The sequence below is a fragment of the Taudactylus pleione genome, unplaced genomic scaffold (genome assembly GCF_031769625.1).
Source record: "Taudactylus pleione unplaced genomic scaffold, aTauple2 ptg001150l, whole genome shotgun sequence".
Classification (NCBI taxonomy): domain Eukaryota; kingdom Metazoa; phylum Chordata; class Amphibia; order Anura; family Myobatrachidae; genus Taudactylus; species Taudactylus pleione.
Window position 1 is genome coordinate 696,327 of NW_028285551.1, and position 20,151 is coordinate 716,477.

The 20,151-nt window shown below is 49.4% G+C and overlaps 1 protein-coding gene across 1 annotated transcript in view; it reads left to right on the plus strand.

The window, feature by feature from the left end:
- LOC148453451 (delta-like protein B) overlaps positions 1 to 20,151 on the plus strand; it is an 86,579-nt gene that overhangs the window by 25,353 nt on the left and 41,075 nt on the right. Inside the window, exon 4 of the mRNA XM_088462094.1 lies at positions 4,237 to 4,294. Within this exon, the coding sequence (XP_088318220.1) occupies positions 4,237 to 4,294 (58 nt within the window). The remainder of the gene's footprint in view (positions 1 to 4,236; positions 4,295 to 20,151) is intronic.

The following is a 20,151-nucleotide window of genomic DNA, read 5'->3' on the forward strand; positions in this document are numbered from 1 at the left end:
ACACTACTCCAGTGTCTGTCCTCTCAGTCTGATCACTACACACAGTCTCTGTCCCCTCACTCTGACTACACTACTCCAGTGTCTGTTTTCTCAGTCTGATCACTACACACAGGACCTCATTCAGAGTTGGTCGTTGCGGCCGCACGGTCGTACGGGAAAAGGGGCCGGATATGCGAATGATTCTCTCGCAAGTTGCGTCCCTAAGATCGGATCGGTAGCTGGCCGACCAAGGGGAGGAAGCGGGCGGAAGACAAAAAAATACGCCTCCTTCTCGTACACATTGCACGTCATCTCCGGGCATATAAGGATTAATCGAGACCATCGAGAACCATCGGAACTGGTCGTAGAGCTTAAGGTTGACCATACCCTCTCTTAAGCGCTACGATCATGTCAATGTACAAACCTCCCATGTCACATGTGCCATGACGCTACTTTGTTAATTATGTACTCCCATAAAACGCTGTTCGCATAATTAGGCACGCCTGCGTTTGGATCTCCACTCCCCCGTTTTCAAGCACCTTCCCCTGTTACCACCCTCAAACACCTCATCCTGTCACTCAAACTACCGACCTGGCTGTGTTCAAGGAGAGAGAAATTTGTGATCGTAGCAGCTAGTTTGCGCACGCACATTGCGAACTTTACGCATGCGCAGTTTAGCGAACATCTCTCAATCTGATCACTACACACAGGGGGTCATTCAGACCCGGTCGTTAGCGCCGTTGCGCTCGGACCATGTCGATGGCCCCCCACAGAGCATGCGCACGACGTCGCCGTCACCGTTGTGCGCATGCTTGAGACCCGCTACGACCGACAGCGCCGGTCATAGCGGGTCTCGATCCAAAGGGGGCGAGCTGTCGATGTTGATTGACAGCTCGCCCCGTTTGGAAGGCAGGCCGGGGGGTGGCAGCCCAACCGGAGGCGTTCCCATGGGAACGCCTACCGTTTGGGGGTGGCCCCACTGACATCACTAGTGATGTCAGTGGAGAGCTTCCGGCTCAGACAGAGCCAGAAGCTCTCTGGGGCTTACGACAAGGGAGACCCTACCCTAGGGTCTCGTCGTAAGCCCCGATGGTCGCGATGGTTTTTGACCATCGCGACCATCACCGGAGCGGTCGTTAGAGCTGTGGGTGTTAACCCACAGCCTAACGACCGCAACAGAGGCGGCCGGTCAGGATGCAAGTGGTCGCCCAGTTTCTGAGTGACCGCTTGCATCCTCCGACCGCCTCTGAATGAGGCCCACAGTCTCTGTCCCCTCACTCTGATCACACTACCCCAGTGTCTGTCTCCTCAGTCTGATCACTACACATAGTCTCTGTCCCCTCACTCTGATCACACTACCCCAGTGTCTGTCTCCTCAGTCTGATCACTACACACAGTCTCTGTCCCCTCACTCTGATCACACTACCCCAGTGTCTGTCCTCTCAGTCTGATCACTACACACAGTCTCTGTCCCCTCACTCTGATCACACTACCCCAGTGTCTGTCCTCTCAGTCTGATCACTACACAAAGTGTCTGTCCCCTCACTCTGACCACACTACTCCAGTGTCTGTCCTCTCAGTCTGATCACTACACACAGTCTCTGTCCCTCACTCTGATCACACTACCCCAGTGTCTGTCCTCTCAGTCTGATCACTACACACTGGGTCTCATTCAGACCCGCTCGCAAGTGCTGAGCATTCGCAAGCGGGTCGATGTTGAGGCCCTGCGAATGCGTAGCTGCCGCACTGTGTGTGCGCAAGCCCCGGAGCGAGAGAGTAATTCTCTTGCTCCGGGGCTCACTACAAAAGGGGTGGCTGTCGATGTTGATCGGCAGCTTGCACCGTTTTGTGGGGGGGGTGGCTGGCCAAACGGAGGCGTTCCCGAAGGAACGCCTGCCGTTTGGGGGCGGCCCCGCTGACATCACTCGTGATGTCAGTGGTGAGCATACAGCTCTATTAGAGCCGAAAGCTCACTGGGGCTTGCGGCAGGTGAGACCCTACCACATGGGTCTCTTCGCAAGCCCCGATGGTCGTGATGGTCTTGACCATCGCGACCATCAACCTGGCCGCTCACTAAAACTGTGGTCACCCACAGCTTAGCGGGCAGGCAGGAGGCCGAATTTTAAAAAGGAAGCGGCTGCCCTCATTCAGAGCGAGCTCTCGCATTTTGCGAGCGGCTCTCAATGAGGTCCACAGTCTCTGTCCCCTCAGTCTGCTCACCACTAACACAGTGTCTGTCTCCCCATACTGATCATGCAGTCTCTGTACACGACTCTGATCATATTACCCAGTGTCTGTTCCCTCAGTCTGATCACTACACAGTCTCTGTCCCCACAGTCTGATCACACTACCCAGTGTCTGTCCCCACAGTCTGATCACTACTTCCGTCTCTGTCCCCAGTCTGATCACTACGCCCAGTCTGCCCCCACACTATGATCACTACCCTTCATCTACTTCCCATCTGTTCCTACAGTCTGATCACTACTCCCATCTCTGGGCCTGAATCAGAGCCGGACGCTCTGACCAGAGCGCTCACTCTGAATCAGGGCCCTCCTACCTAACATTGGAGCGGCCTCTTGGACGCTTGCATAGCTGTGGGTTACCACCCACAGCTTATGCGAGCGTCCATGATGATGGTCGCGATGGTCAAGACCATCGCGACCATCGGGCTTGCGATGAGACCCTGCGGCAGGGTCTCAGTGACCGCAAGCCCTGGAGTGATTTTGGCTCTATCAGAGCCCAAATCACTCCCACTGACATCACTAGTGTCAGTGGGGCCGGACCCAGACGGTAGGCGTTCCCATGGGAACGCCTCTGTCTGGCAGCCACGCCCCCGGCACGCCCACCAAAGGGGGCGTGCTGTCACTCACCATCGACAGCACGCCCCCTTTGGTGCGAGACCCATAGCGACGGCTACCCCGTCGTTATTTGGGTCTCGCGCATGTGCACGACGGAGCTCCCTCCGTCGTGCGTATGCGCACTAGGGCACCATCGACCCGTTTGCAGGCGCTCAGCGCTCACGAGCGGGTCAGAATCAGGCCCTCTGTCCCTAGTCTGATCAATACTCCCGTCTCTGTCCCTAAAGTGTGATCACTACTCCCCATCTCTGTCCCCACAGTCTGATCACTACTCCCCATCTCTGTCCCCACAGTCTGATCACTACTCCCCGTCTCTGTCCCTACAGTCTGATCACTACTCCCCCTCTCTGTCCCTACAGTCTGATCACTACTCCCCCTCTCTGTCCCTACAGTCTGATCACTACTCCCCCTCTCTGTCCCTACAGTCTGATCACTACTCCCCGTCTCTGTCCCTACAATCTGATCACTACTCCCCGTCTCTGTCCCTACAGTATGATCACTACTCCCAGCCTGTCCCCACAGTTTGATCACTACTCCCATCTCTGTCCCCACAGTCTGATCACTACTCACAGTATGTCACCACAGTCTGATCACTACTCCCATCTCTGTCCCTACAGTCTGATCACTACTCCCTGTCTCTGTCCCTAGTCTGATCACTACTCCCCGTCTCTGTCCCCACAGTCTGATCACTACTCCCCGTCTCTGTCCCCACAGTCTGATCACTACTCCCGTCTCTGTCCCCACAGTCTGATCACTACTCCCAGTCTCTATCCCCACAGTCTGGTCACTACTCCCATCTCTGTCCCCACAGTCTGGTCACTACTCCCCGTCTCTATCCCCACAGTCTGGTCACTACTCCCTGTCTCTGTCCCTACAGTCTGGTCATTTCTTACAGTCTCTCTCTGCTCAGTCTAATCACTACTCCCAATTTCTGTCCTCTTTCAGCCTTCGTTACTCTCTCCGTACCCCTCACCTCCCACCTACACCTCCTAGTTCTCCCTCCTGATTACCCTTCTCCTTCAGGCTGTAAGCACCCAGGGGCTGGGCCCTCTTCCCTCATTCTCTCCTCCTAGCACTATCTCTGTCACTAGTAGGCATAAATTCCACTGTCTCCATCTTTCCCACCAGTGACTGTAATCTTACCTGTACGCCCAGTAAGTGGCTACAACCCATGACACATTACCCTCATTCTTCAAGCTCCGCTCTTCATATATCTGAATATGAATTTATTATATGCTCTTATATACCTATGTTTTAGAATTAGCCATTCACGCGATAATGGTTCTATATATACACACAGGTAAACATTAATGCATCCCTCACTGCTGAAATGTATGGCTTATATTTGAGTTATGGGTGCCTATGCCTTACTGACTCGGAGCTTCTTGTTTTGTTGCAGGGCATCTTTTCCCTTATCATTGAGTCCTGGAGTACATACACAGCAGAAAAGTTGACAGGTAAGTCTCTTTGCCAGTTCTTATAGAAGATTTATGCCATACTTTGGGCTTTATCCATTATTGTTCTCATTCTGTATCATAGCGTGTCACTGCAGTACAGAACTAAGGAGCATGGGGCCTGATACAGAGTTATACGCTAAACCGATATCAGCGCATACGTCTAAGTCGCACGTCGCATGAGTCCCCGTGCCTTTGCGATTTATAGGAGTGTCGGATCCAGTGACTGCGTCTTTGTACGCAGCTTGACAGGTGCCGGCGCCTGAGTTCTGTCAGCCATTCTAAGTAGCCATAGGTATACGCAGAATGCCGATTATCGACTGGTGTGCGACCAATGCTGCAACATTTTACTTAGCTGCTGAAAATGATTACGCAGATGCTTGGATTAGCAAAGTTGCCAGTGGGCGTCTCAGTACGTCTCCCGGCGGCGGCGAAATTTGCATATTTTCGCATAACAGCTGCGTAAAAAGACTCGTATACAACCGTGAATCAGGTCCGTATTTACTAAGCAGTGGATTTACAAAAGTCGTTTCTTAAATTTTGTTACCTGCCATATTTAAAAGGGGAATAATAGTATATGCAAAATCAGACTTGTTTTTCATTAAGTATTATTGCCCTTTTAAATCTGGCTGACAGAATCTGTTAAAAACGAAGGTTTTATAAATCCACTGCTTAGTACATATCCCCCTAAGTCCTGCAGCCAGGGGCGTTTTAAGAGAGGAGGGGGCCCATGTGCACTCCCTGTGCGGGGGACCCTCCTCTCTCCCCGGTGGCCGGCAGCCGACTGACGTGGCTGGCCAGCCACCGGCGGCCATTTTTCAGTGTTCTGAGCAGTGCTGACACCCGACGCGGGACCACGGACAGGTAATTTTAAAATAATATGGGTGCAGGGTGTGCAGCCCCCCTGGACCCAGCTGGCACATGTACAGAAGAATCACCGGAGACTTTGACCTCTCCCAGTTACTTTTACAGAGTGTAGCCTATCGGCCACATTGGCTAATGTTATCTGAAGATGGCGGTAGCTACCGGGGCCAATGCAAAGGTAAATCCAGCAGTTGCTTTTGCGATCAAAGACGGGGACCGCAGAAGATATCGATCTCCGATATCTGCTACGGTCCCCCATAGAAACATTCAGGTACTATATAATATTTGCAGGTACCCTTCCCACAAACATTTGTATCCCTCAAATATGCTTTCATAAATAGGCCCCCTAAGGTTGGGTTTTAATATGTATAACCAGTGATAAACCACAGGTGTCACCTTACATGGCTGATTTACAATAATGTGATGATTTCCCCCTCTTTTTCATTTTCTTGTTTTCCTAAACTGTTATTACTCCTCTTACCATATAAAAATAAAAGCAGAACATATACCGTCCAGTATTTCAGATGACCAAAACAGAGTGTTGTGCATCAGTAATAAATAATACTAATTAATGTTATAACCATACTTACCAGTCATACTTGCCTACCCTCCCGACCAAAATCGTGTGCCGCTCCTGACCTCCCGGGAAGGCAGGCAAGCCTCCCGGCTGCCGCCGACCCCCTCCTATCCCCCCGCAATTACATGTAATACCCCTGCAGAGAGGGGGGGGGGGTTGGGGGCGTCTCCTGCTTCACACTGCCTGTAATATCGGCAGTGTGTGGCGGGGGCGGGGTCAAAATGACAAGATTGCGTGGCTCCGTCCCCCCGCAAAACCTTGTCGCCTCCGTTTGCTGGCCACGCCCCCCCAGTCATGCCGATCTGGCTGTTCCCTCCCGGAAGGGGCAGCCAGATAGTCGGCAAGTATGACTTACCTACTTTTGAAATGTCCTCTCTGGGAGAAGCCCGCAGAGGAGTCGGGAGATGGGAAGTGATGGGGACCGGAGCCGGACTATTCCTGTCATTAGGCCCCGCTCCCTTATGATGAGATGCCGCGAATTGTGCACGTTTGAATAGGGGGCAGGGCCAAATGACGCGATAGTAGATTCACGTTATTAAACTCCGTCCCTCTCGACGGAGCAGGGAATCCCCGTAACTTTCTCCCCATTCTGCCCACATCACCAGGAAGTGGGCGGGATGCAGGAGAAGTGCATACTCTTCCAAATGGGGCGGCCGAAAAATCGTGAGCCTCCCGCAGATTCCGGGAGAGTAGCCAAGTATCGTTATTACAACACAACTTATTATTCGCTGTTGTTGCTGCACAGTTCTCATCCCGAAACACCCAGTTCATGGAAAGACAGATTCAACAAAGATCTGTCCAACTCAGAACAGGACGGACTTACACAAAAAGGCGCAAACTCGCATCTGCGCATGCGCTATATTCCAAAAATCGCCATTTGCATCCATGCACAGAAATCCTGCGACTCAGAATCAGCTCCAATCTGATGTCCCCAAATAATGAGGTGTTTGACCTTTTGGCCGCCGAGCATGTCAGATGTCTAGACTGATAAATTTTGGGCCTAATTCTTAGCTGGGTGTAAGTCCAAATACATCTCGCGAATGGGCCTCTTGAATATTTGCAAATGGCACATGAGCCATAAGAGAGCAATCGCAGACCGCACATGCGGCGCTCCACACCTCTGCTCACTGACGGAGATTAAGAGTGCGCTGATGTATCGATCCTTCCATTAATGGATCTATCATTGCGGGAAATGGGAGTTTCTGGGCGGCAGTTACCGTACGGACGCACAGAACAGGTCCGTCTCGTGGGAGTGATAAGGAAGCGTTGTGGGTGCGTCTGCTGACGTCTGTGCTCTTTTGGAGCTTGCGGACGGAGATGGGTCTCCTGTTTCTGAGGAATCTTATGCCGCTAACACGGAGTAGTTGCAAGTGCCGATACTAATGGTGACATCTGCAGATGGAAAAAAACACTGGGAGGGCTAGGATTCCGCATGCAGACGCACGAATCGGCATAGACGGATGGATACTCGCATTAGTGTAAGTTAGTAAGCAGGCTGCCGCGGGCAGATGGAAAAGTGGCCGTAGATGCGTCCGGCTCCGTATCAGGAAGAGTGCACTAGGAATACATGAAACACTTCATAGCACGTAAAGGGGCCTATTCATTAAACCTAAAAATTCTCTGGAGATAATTAGCTTTAGAACTCTCATGGAGTTCTAGCTAATTATAGGTGGAATTCATCATTCCACCTCTCCATAAGTATCTATTCCGAAAAGCTGTAATTTTTGCGATGACAGCTTTTCGGGAAATAGATACTTTTCCCTGCCTACACTACCTTATCGCATCTGGAAACAGTGCTGCGCATGCGCTGTTACATCTGTAAAAACAGATGCGTTAAGTTTGTGTACCCCCCGACCCCTCCCCCCTCCGCTTCCCAGCAGACCACATTACAGATTAGAAAAAAAAAAAAACTTTTTTTTTTTTTGTCTAAACTTTCTTGTGCTCTGCTGGGGAGCACACATGTCCGACCACCCTCCGGAGCCTGAGGACGGAGCAGAGCGCCGGAGGGACTCGTCGGGGGACCTGCACACGCGGATACAGGTAAGTTTCACCTGCTATTCGCCACCTCATAGTGGCGAATAGTAACTGCATCAAATTCCGAAAATTTATAATTTGCGGAATTTGATGAATACCACAATTTCCCCATCCCCATACTAATGTACTAATGTATGGGGAGTGTGGAAATTAACGCAGGGGAACTTAGCACAGGAGATATCACAGATATCTCATTGCTAAGTGGCTACATGAATACCAAAATAACGTTATTTAAGGAAAATATCCTTAAAAACGTTATTTTAGTGTTGATGACTAGGCCCCAAAGTCTGTTCCATGTATTCCTAGTGCACTCCTCCTTACAATAATGACTATGCAGCTCTCTCTCATCTAACTTTCTAACTGTGTTGTTTATGTTCTTACCTTCTTTCCTTACACGGCCTCTGATCTATGGGCCTGATTCAGTAGCGATCGCAGCAGCGATTTCGCATGGAACGCAGCTGTGAAATATGCAAATTCCTGCCAAAGCACAGCCGGCATAAAGACGCCCACTGCTGCCTTCTCATATCCGTCCAACCTTGCTCTTCTGCGCAAACATCGGTACCATCGACGCACATCAGCCACTCGCACAGCATTTACACCCAGAGGAGTAGCGTGGAACCATGGCGTCCCGGAGAAAGTGCATGTCATAGCGCCCCCAGGACTGAACTGTGCCAGTGGGGTATGGCCAGCCTGTGGGTTGGAATACTGAAGTGAAGAGAAAACAGCACAGTGGCAATATCACGCTGGGCATTGAGGTCCCATTGGGGGAATAGAATCTGACATTAAGGGGTAGCTGCTTTGGCACTGCTCTATTTATGTATAGCACCTAGGATCTGACTTTTATCTCCTTACAATAATTGTTATTAGTCAATAGAGGAGATTGTATTATATATTCTGATCATTTAACTTAAATTGACAGAGTACATGTGCTACAGTGAGATTCCACAGGGTGCACAGATTATTACTGCAATTACTGCCCCAAGCAGCCGTCACTGGAATGGGAACATCTATGGGAAGCTCCATTCTCAGCTATGGTCCTACTTCACAAATATACATTGCACCCATATTAATGTGAGTATTACTAACCATGTTCTGTCTACCACCATTATTATTATTTCAGGTCTCCTAATATTTTTTAAAAGACCTTTCAAATAACACTGTGTGGTCATGCCTGGGAATATCTCATTACTTTATATAGAAAAGCAGTGATCTTTTTTAAGCTCATACCTTATAATTGAAGTTTAGGATTTTACCTCAAATGTGTAACTTTTAAGTCCATTGAAGCACAAGTCAATAAGAAAAGGAGAGGGGAGGGACAAAGAGCCAATCACATGGTAGATAGGGGAGGGAATTAAAGAGGTGAAAAGTGAATGTAATCAATCTGACAGGAAAGGGGAGGTGACATAAGATGATCGCAGAGGAGGGGGGGCCGGAGAGGAGGCAATCTGGGCAGCTTGAGGGAGCGTGAAATGTAGAAACGGATCTCAGATCCGTAATTTATTTAGTATATAGAGCAAACAAACCGAGATAAAACTAACAGGTGGCCCATCATACTGTGCAGCACCTCATGAATTCTGCAACCGTGGATGGCGCCCTCTGTCCATTTTGGCGCCTGGAGCTCACGCTCCACTGGAACCACCCTCGCTACTCCCCTGTTTACATCAGATCTTACCATCCGCAGATATGGCAAGTCTCGTCGCACGCAGTGGGCTCTCATGCTGCGTATGCAATGGCAGTGGCTAATTTATGCATGCCCAAGTAAGTTTCTGACCACTCTCCCCCATCACCACCTCCAAACCATCGCAGCGTACGCGCATTGTGGCTTATACGCATGCGCAATGGCTAACAATTGCTCGATCTTTGTACATAGCTTCATTTGCGAATGCTGCTCAATCAGGCCCTATATCCTCTATATCTATACCTTCTTCACTTAAGGTGGGCACACATCAGAATACCTACAATGCGACGGACGACATATTGCGCGGTCCTTACACACCGCACGATCTGGTGAACGACCGCAGGATATATCATTCACCAGCCACTCCCAAATACATGGGGTTGTTCATCACATTGACAGATTGACCAGCAGGTACTGCAGATAGTGGGTACACATTTGCCGATGTCGACGATATGTCAGCCCAATCCGCCTGACCGGGCAACTTTTATTGTCTAATGTGTACCCAGCTTCACACTGCCTCTGCTCTCTAGCCTCCTATCTATACCTTCTTTCTTACACTGCCTCTGCTCTCTAGCCTCTATCTATACCTTCTTTCTTACACTGCCTCTGCTCTCTAGCCTCTATCTATACCTTCTTTCTTACACTGCCTCTGCTCTCTAGCCTCTATCTATACCTTCTTTCTTACACTGACTCTGCTCTCTAGCCTCTATCTATACCTTCTTTCTTACACTGCCTCTGCTCTCTAGCCTCTATCTATACCTTCTTTCTTAAACTGCCTCTGCTCTCTAGCCTCTAGTCTATATCTATACCTTCTTTCTTACACTGCCTCTGCTCTCTAGCCTCTAGTCTATATCTGTACCTTCTTTCTTACACTGCCTCTGCTCTCTAGCGGCTGCTGGGGGGCTGGAGGGCCCCTTGAAGCTTTGGGCCCTTGGGCAAATGCCCTAAAACCCAATGGAAGATACGGCCCTGTGCGCATGCTCAGTATAGGGAAAATGGCTGCCGCGGTCATTTTCCCGGTGACCTCTAGTGCCCAGAGTCTATAACTCTGGTGCTGGCCACGCACAGCTGAGTGCGCTGCCGGCCACCGGGTTGAGAGAAGGGGGCCCGTGTCGGAGACTGCACACGGGCCCTATCCTCTCTAGAAACGCCCCTGCTCTAGTCTATATCTATACCTTCTTTCTTACACTGCCTCTGCTCTCATCCTCTAGTCTATATCTATACCTTCTTTCTTACACTGCCTCTGCTCTCTTCCTCTAGTCTATATCTATACCTTCTTTCTTACACTGCCTCTGCTCTCTTCCTCTAGTCTATATCTATACCTTCTTTCTTACACTGCCTCTGCTCTCTTCCTCTAGTCTATATCTATACCTTCTTTCTTATACTGCCTCTGCTATCTAGCCTCTAGTCCAGGGGTGGCCAACCAGTCGGAGGCAAAGAGCCAAAAAATATATGTAGTCAATCGAAAGAGCCGATAGCATGCGCGCGCCGTAGGCGTGCGGGCAAAAAATGGGCGTGTCCTATCTGTCACAAGGCCACGACCCTTTTTTGTGAGCACGCCTTTGATATGACATTTGCAGGAGCATGACCTTGTGTCATACCCCTGTTTTTTAGTTACGCTGGGGGCGAGCCCAGGACATTAAAATAAACATTTTACATAATCTTCCCAATATACATTTTTCACTGTTGAAGTGAAAGAAAAAGCCAGAGCAACATAGAAAACATTGAAATAGCCACGTTCACATAAAATACATATTGAAATCCAGACACATAAAATACATTGAGAATGCCAGTGCACATTATGCTGTGCCCCCTGTAGTTGTGCCCCATATGCAATGCCCCCAGTAGTTGTGACCCTTATGCAATGCCCCATGTAACTGTGCCCATTATGCAATGCCCCCAGTAGTTGTGCCCCTTCTGCAATGCCCCATGTAGCTGTGCCCCTTCTGCAATGCCCCCTGTAGCTGTGCCCATTAAGCAGTGCCCCCAGTAGTTGTGGCCCTTATGCAATGCCCCTGTAGCTGTGCCAATTATGCAATGCCATCTGCAGTTGTGCCCCTTTTGCAATCCCCCTGTAGCTGTACCCATTAAGCAATGCCCCATTAGTTGTGGCCCTTATGCAATGCCCCCTGTACTGTGCCCATTATGCAATGCCCCCCAGTAGTTGCCCCTTCTGCAATGCCCCCTGTAGCTGTGCCCATTAAGCAATGCCCCGCAATAGTTGTGCCCCTTCTGCACTGTCCCCTGTAGCTGTGCCCGTTAAGCAATGCCCACTGTAGCAGTTCCCCTCCTGCAATGCTTCCTGTAGTCGTGCTCCCAGCACTAGCTCCCCCCCCATGAAGAAACTTACCTTTGTGCTGGCACCGCTCCACGATATCAGGGCCCCCGAGTCCCGCCGTGCCATCGCTGCTGCTGTTTCTGCCGCTGCGCCGTCGCTGCTGCTTTTTCTTCTGCCGCCTGCAGGATCTAACTGAATCCAGCGGACGAGCGGAGTCTTCATTACTGCATTACTTGGAATGCAGGCCTTTGAAGCGATCAGAGGCTTCTTTAGCCTCTGATGGCTTTAAGACCAGAGTTCCCAGTAACAATGGGGGTGTGCCGAGCCGTGAGCTGCATTAGAGGCTCAGAAGAGCCTCATGCCGCGGGTTGGCCACCGCTGCTCTAGTCTATATCTGTACCTTCTTTCTTACACTGCCTCTGCTCTCTAGCCTCTAGTCTATATCTATACCCAGGGGTGTATCTAGGGACCCGAGCGCCCCTGGCAAGGTAATGGACTGGCGCCCCCCCATCATTTCAGGAAGTGCCCCCAGTAGTACTAACCCCCTATTCAGTGCCCCCAGTAGTAGTTCCCTCTATGCAGTGCCCCCAGTAGTAGTCCACCCTATGCAGAGCCCCCAGTAGTAGACCCCCCTATACAGTGCCCACAGTAGCGGCCCCCACAATACAGTGCCCCCCAGTAGCATCAGCCCCCCCATAACGTGTTCCCAGTACCAGCCACCTCCTACACAGTGCCCCCTAGTAGCCTTACTCTCCCCTCATGCTGTGCCAGAAAAAAAAGCAACTTACCTGATCTCTGCTCCTGCCGTCGACCGCCGCTGTCATGACGTCTCTCCCATCACCCGCTGCGCAGGGGGGAGCCGAAGGCGGAGCTCATGAGTGAGCTCCAGCCAGCTCCCTCCATGGACGCAGCAGCCAATGAGAGTCAGTCTGACTCTCATTGGCTGGCTGCTGTAGCTGTAGCAAGCACACAGCTGCCGCCGCTGGTGGCTGTGTGTTTGTTACTGTGTAGGGCAGACTGATCTCACTGCGGTCTGCCCTACACTTGTGGGGCCCCAGGGACTAACGAGGCTAGTTCAAGCCCCTGGGGTAGTCCACCCTTTGGCTGCTGGTGGCACTGCCGGATGGCGCCCCCCCTTTGGCCACCAACCCTGGTGAGTGCCATCCTGGCAAATGGGTAGATACGCCCCTGTCTATACCTTCTTTCTTACACTGCCTCTGCTCTCTAGCCTCTAGTCTATATCTATACCTTCTTTCTTACACTGCCTCTGCTCTCTAGTCTATATCTATGCCTTCTTTCTTACACTTTCCTCTATATCCATAATCTCTGATTTTACTGTGCTCCTGCTCGCCTCTATATTTATACCCTCTGTACTTACTGTGCTCCTGCTCTCTCCTCTATATCTATAACATTTATACTTATTGTGCTCCTACTCTCTCCTTTATATTTATAACCTCTGTACTTATTGTGCTCCTGCTCTCTCTTCTTTATATATAATCTGATTTTACTGTCCTCCTTTTCTGTAATCACTACATCTATCACCTTTGTACTTACTGTGCTCCTGCTCTCTCCTCTATATCTATAACATTTATACTTATTGTGCTCCTACTCTCTCCTTTATATTTATAACCTCTGTACTTATTGTGCTCCTGCTCTCTCTTCTTTATATATAATCTGATTTTACTGTCCTCCTTTTCTGTAATCACTACATCTATCACCTTTGTACTTACTGTGCTCCTGCTCTCTCCTCTATATCTATAACATTTATACTTATTGTGCTCCTACTCTCTCCTTTATATTTATAACCTCTGTACTTATTGTGCTCCTGCTCTCTCTTCTTTATATATAATCTGATTTTACTGTCCTCCTTTTCTGTAATCACTACATCTATCACCTTTGTACTTAAGGTGCTACTGCTCTCTCCTCTATAGTTATAACCTCTGTACTTATTGTGCTCCTGCTCTCTCCTCTATATCTATAGCATTTGTATTTACTGTGCTCCTGCTCTCTCCTCTATATCTATACCCTCTGTACTTGCTGTGCTCCTGCTCTCTCCTCTACATCTATAACATTTGTACTTACTGTGCTCCTGCTCTCTCCTCTATATCTATAACCTGTTTACTTACTGTGCTCCTGCTTTCGCCTCTTTATCTATACCCTCTAATCTTACTGTGATCCTGCTCTCTTCTCTATATCTCTACCCTCTGTACTTACTGTGCTCCTGCTCTCTTCTCTATATCTATACCCTCTGAACTTACTGTGCTCCTGCTCTCTTCTCTATATCTCTACCCTCTGTACTTGCTGTGCTCCTGCTCTCTTCTCTATCTATACCCTCTGTACTTACTGTGATCCTGCTCTCTTCTATATCTATACCCTCTGTACTTACTGTGCTCCTGCTTCTCATCTATATCTATACCCTCTGTACTTACTGTGCTCCTGCTCTCTTCTCTATATCTCTAACCTCTGTACTTACTGTGCTCTTGCTCTCTCCTATATCTATACCCTCTGTACTTACTGTGCTCCTGCTTCTCATCTATATCTACAATATCTGTAATTACTGTGCTACTATTCTCTTCTCTAAGGGCTCTTCTTACTACAATCCGCATATTGAATGCAGATTGTAGTGTGATATTATCGACTGAATTCGCATTGCTAATTCAGGCAATATCACAAGGATTTACTACAAATCCCTTGCAGGGACAGAGCTTGCGATAAAGCTCTGTCCCTGCAAATCCGCTCCGCACACTAGTCACGGTATTTTTGCAAAAAATACAGTGACAAAGCGCCCGCGCATGTGCCGTCCGGCCGCCGCTGCTACCCCCCTCCGGTGCTAAGCCCTGCCCCCGCGACCCCCCTCCCCCCCCCTCGCAAACCCCCCCCCCCCCTTAATAACACTTACCTGCATGATCCGGGCCTCCGGTGATGTCCTCCATGCATCCGGTCAGGTGATATCCCATACTGCACTGGAACCCGATCACCTGATGACTGGGCCGCAGTAAACTATGGGAGACCAGCTGACCGGAGGGGAGCCATCACCAGAGGCCCGATCACCGGTCCCTGGAGTCAGGTAAGTAAAACATTTTTTTGTCAATTTTTTTTTCATTTTTTTTACAGTAATCAGCTTGCGGTCTGCTTAGACCACACATCTGATTACTGGGACCGACTCCCGACTCTGCTCTCCCCGTTAGAGTGGAGCAGGAGTCCGGTAACTGGGGGAGACCCTGGATAACGCCACCTCCACATGGCGTTATTATCACAGGGCCTCCCTAGGTATTTTTTTCACAATTTATTTTTAGTAACTTTGGCCAGATCACATTTCCCTTTACAATTATGGGAAATGCGATCTGATTACTAAAAATAAGTGATACTTAGGGGTGGAGTAGAATTTTACGAATTCTACTCCAATTGCCCTGTAATAACTATAGGTGCTACTAAAATAATGTGAAAAGGGTGTGAAAACACCCTTTTTCATTTTATTTTAGTCAAAATAATGTTAATAAATAGAGCCCTATATGTACTGTGCTTCTGCTCTCTCCTCTATATCTATACCCTCTGTACTTACTGCACTCCTGCTTTCTCCTCTCTATCTATAATCTCTGATCTTACTGTTCTCTCTTCTCTATATCTATAACCTCTGTACTTACTGTGATCCTGCTCTCTTCTCTATATCTAGTACCTCTGTACTTATTGTGCTCCTGCTCTCTTCTCTATATCTATAACCTCTGTACTTACTGTGATCCTGCTCTCTTCTCTATATCTATAACCTCTGTACTTACTGTGATCCTGCTCTCTTCTCTATATCTATAACCTCTGTACTTACTGTGCTCCTGCTCTCTTCTCTATATCTATACCCTCTGTACTTACTGTGCTCCTGCTCTCTTCTCTATATCTATACCCTCTGTACTTATTGTGCTCCTGCTCTCTTCTCTATATCTATAACCTCTGTACTTACTGTAAACCTGCTCTCTTCTCATTATCTATAACCTCTGTACTTACTGTGATCCTGCTCTCTTCTCTATATCTATAACCTCTGTACTTACTGTGATCCTGCTCTCTTCTCTATATCTATAACCTCTGTAATTACTGTGCTCCTGCTCTCTTCTCTATATCTATAACCTCTGTACTTACTGTGATCCTGCTCTCTTCTCTATATCTATAACCTCTGTAATTACTGTGCTCCTGCTCTCTTCTCTATATCTATTACCTCTGTACTTATTGTGCTCCTGCTCTCTTCTCTATGGGGCCTATTCATGATAATTAACACTCTAACTTGCCGCGGCCACCAGAGCAATTCATCATTGCTCTGGCACGGTAGCAGGAAATGTGAAATCAGCTGCCCCCGCGAGCGGCTTCACTGCTCCTTTTCGGAGCAGTGAATCTTTTCACTGCTCCTGTCAGAGCAGTGACGGGCAGTACGCATGCGCGACCTACAGGTCACACATGCGCACAAGAACCCCCGACGTCCGGCGGAAGGAGCCGGACAGGGACGGAGGGATCCGAAAGGATCCCTTCTTGCAACCCGGACCTTCTTCCCAGGGAAGAGAGGGTTGCGATCCACAAGCGGGGGTATTCACCGTCTGAAGATGGCGAATGCTCCCGCAGTCAAGCTCCGAAAATATAATATTTTCGGAACTTGATGAATTCTGTCCCCATACTTGTGTATGGGGGCAGCAGGCCATTCCGCAAGTAGAAGGTAAGTAGGAGATATCTGTAATATCTGTGATATCTCCTGCTTTACCTTCTTAATGAATGGCCCAATAACTTAATTTTCACAATTGCAAGTGAAAATGAGCTTTTTCACCTGCTTTTGTGAAAATTAAGTGATGATGAATAGGCCCCTATATCTCTAACCTCTGTACTTACTGTGCTCCTGCTCTCTTCTCTATATCTCTAACCTCTGTACTTACTGTTCTCCTGCTCTCTCCTCTATATCTATAACCTCTGTACTTACTGTTCTCCTGCTCTCTTCTCTATATCTCTAAACTCTGTACTTACTGTGATCCTGCACTCTCCTCTATATCTATACCCTCTGTACTTACTGTGCTCCTGCTCTCTTCTCTATATCTATAACCTCTGTACTTACTGTGCTCCTGCTCTCTTCTCTATGGCCCTCATTCAGAGCCGTACGCTCTGAGCAGAGCGCACGCTCTGAATGAGGGCCGCCCTCCATTAAAATGGAGCGTCCTCCTGGACGCTCGTATTGCTGTGGGTCACCACCCACAGCCTATACGAGCGTGCATTTTGATGGCCGCGATGGTCGTGACCATCGCGACCATCGAAACTGCGAGCCGGAGCCTGCGGTTGAGGTTTTCAACCGCAAGCTCCGGAGTGATTTTGGCTCTATCAGAGCCAAAATCACTCCCACTGACATCACTAGTGATGTCAGTGGGCCGGCTTCTGACGGGAGGCGTTCCCGTGGGAACGCCCCCGTCAGGGAGGCACGCCCCCGGCACGCCCACCAAAGGGGGCGTGCTGTCAATCAACATCGACAGCACGCCCCCTTTGATCAGACACAACGAGCGAAGGACTTTCCTTCGCTCGTCGCGTCTGGCGCATGCGCACGACGGAGCTCCCTCCGTCGTGCGCATGCTCAGTGCAGAACATCGACCCACTTGCGAGCGGACAGCCGCTCGCGAGTGGGTCTGAATCAGGGCCAATATCTCTAACCTCTGTACTTACTGTGCTCCTGCTCTCTCCTCTATATCTATAACCTCTGTACTTACTGTTCTCCTGCTCTCTACTCTATATCTATAACCTCTGTACTTACTGTGCTCCAGCTCTCTTCTCTATATCTCTAACCTCTGTACTTACTGTGCTCCTGCTCTCTTCTCTATATCTATAACCTCTGTAATTACTGTGCTCCTGCTCTCTTCTCTATATCTATAACCTCTGTACTTACTGTTCTCCTGCACTCTTCTCTATATCTATAACCTCTAATTACTGTGCTCCTGCTCTCTTCTCTATATCTCTAACCTCTGTACTTACTGTGCTCCTGCTCTCTCCTCTATATCTATAACCTCTGTACTTACTGTGCTCCTGCTCTCTCCTCTATATCGCTAACCTCTGTACTTACTGTGCTCCTGCTCTCTACTCTATATCTCTAACCTCTGTACTTACTGTGCTCCTGCTCTCTCCTCTATATCGCTAACCTCTGTACTTACTGTGCTCCTGCTCTCTCCTCTATATCGCTAACCTCTGTACTTACTGTGCTCCTGCTCTCATCTCTATATCTCTAACCTCTGTACTTACTGTTCTCCTGCTCTCTTCTCTATATCTCTAACCTCTAATTACTGTGCTCCTGCTCTCTCCTCTATATCTCTACCCTCTGTACTTACTGTGATCCTGTTCTCTTCTCTATATCTATAACCTCTGTACTTACTGTGCTCCTGCTCTCTCCTCTATATCTATACTCTCTGATCTTACTGTTTTCTCTTCTCTAAGGACTTCATTCAGAGTCGGTCGAAGCGGCCACACGGTTGTACACAGCTGATGTTCCCTTTACTGCGCATGCGTACAGGTCGCATTGCGCGCGCGCAAACTAGTGGCTACGATCAGAAATTTCTCTCTCCTTCAACACCGCCAGGTCGGTAGTTTGAGTGACAGATTGCGGCGTTTGTGGGTGGTAACAGGGGAAGGTGTTTGAAAACGGGGGTGTGGAGTTCCGAATGCAGGCGTGCCTCATTATGCGAACGGCGTTTTCTGGGAGTGCATAAATTACAAAGTAGTGTCATGGCACATGTGACATGGGAGGTTTTACACTGAAATAATCGTAGAGCTTAAGAGAGGGTCAGGTCGACCTTTAGCTCTACGACCAGTTCCGATGGCTGTCGATGCTCGCGATTATCCTTATGTAGCCGGAGATGACGTGCTATGCGTACGACATGTGGGTGTATTTTTAGCGGTCCGACCGCATCCACCCCTTGGTCGGCCAGCTAACGATCCGACCTTAGGGACGCAACATACGCAATGCATCATTTGCATATTCTGCCCCTTTTTCTGTACGACCGTGCGGCCGCTTCGACCGACTCTGAATGAGGTCCTATATCTCTAACCTCTGTACTTACTGTGCTACTGCTATCTCCTCTAGATAAATACTCTCTGACCTTACTGTTCTCTCTTCTCTATGGGGGTCATTCAGACCCACTCGCGAGGGGCAGTACGCTCGCAAGTGGGTCGATGGTCTCCACTGCGCATGCGCACGACGGAGGGAGCTCCGTCGTGCGCATGCACGAGACCCGGCGAGCGAAGGACTTTCCATCGCTCCGGGTCTCGCACCAAAGGGGGCGTGCTGTCGATGTTGATTGACAGCACGCCCCCTTTGGTGGGCGTTCCGGGGGCGTGCCTGCCAGACGGAGGCGTTCCCATGGGAACGCCTACCGTCTGAAGCCGGCCCCACTGACATCACTAGTGATGTCAGTGGGAGTGATGTTGGCTCTGATAGAGCCAAAATCACTCCTGGCCTTGCGGCAGGGAAACCCGACCGCAGGGTTTCCCTCGCAATTCCGATGGTCGCGATGGTCAAGACCATCGCGACCATCTTTTTGCATGCTCGTATATGCTGTGAGTGGTGACCCACAGCTATACGAGTGTCCAGGAGGACGCTCCATATTAATGGAGGAGGGCCCTGACTCAGAGCGAGCGCTCTGGTCAGAGCGTCCGGCTCTGAATCAGGGCCTATATCTCTAACCTCTGTACTTACTGTTTCCCTACTCTCTTCTCTATGGGGCCTATTCATCATAACTAAAAATTTTGATGGTGGTAATTAGGTTTAGAACTTGCATGGAGTTCTACCATATTACCGGAGGAATTCATCATTCCTCCTCTCCATAACTATTCCGAAAAGATTTCATTTTTGCGATTACAGCTTTTCAGGAAATAGATAGTTTTCCCTCTCTACACTAACTTACCGCAGCTGTAATCAGTGCTGCACATGCGCTGTTATGTTCACAAAATCGGCTAATGTGCAGCACTGCCTACAGCTGTGGTAATTATGTGTCCCCCTTCCTCCCCTCACCTCCCTGTCCTCCACCTACCTGTCCGCTGCAGCCGTGGACCTCCTGTCTGAAGAGAAAACAGTAAAGTTAAAAAAATTTAAATAAATTATATATATATATTTTAAACTTTACTGTGTTCTGCCGGGAGAACACAGTCGGAGCAGCAGCCGGAGGAGGGTTGAGGGAGCAATGGAGAGAGCCGGAGGAGGACCTGCCCAGCTGAAAGCAGGTAAGTGTAACCCGCTATACGCCACCTGAGAATGGCGTATAGTAACACCATCAAATTCTGAAAATACATATACAATAATTAGGGATGAGCGGGTTCGGTTCCCTGGGAACCGAACCAACCCGAACTTCGGGGATCCGGGGCGATCCGAGCCCAAGCTCGGATCTCCCTGTCTGCCCCGGATCCCTCTCCCGAGGCAAACCCTCGAG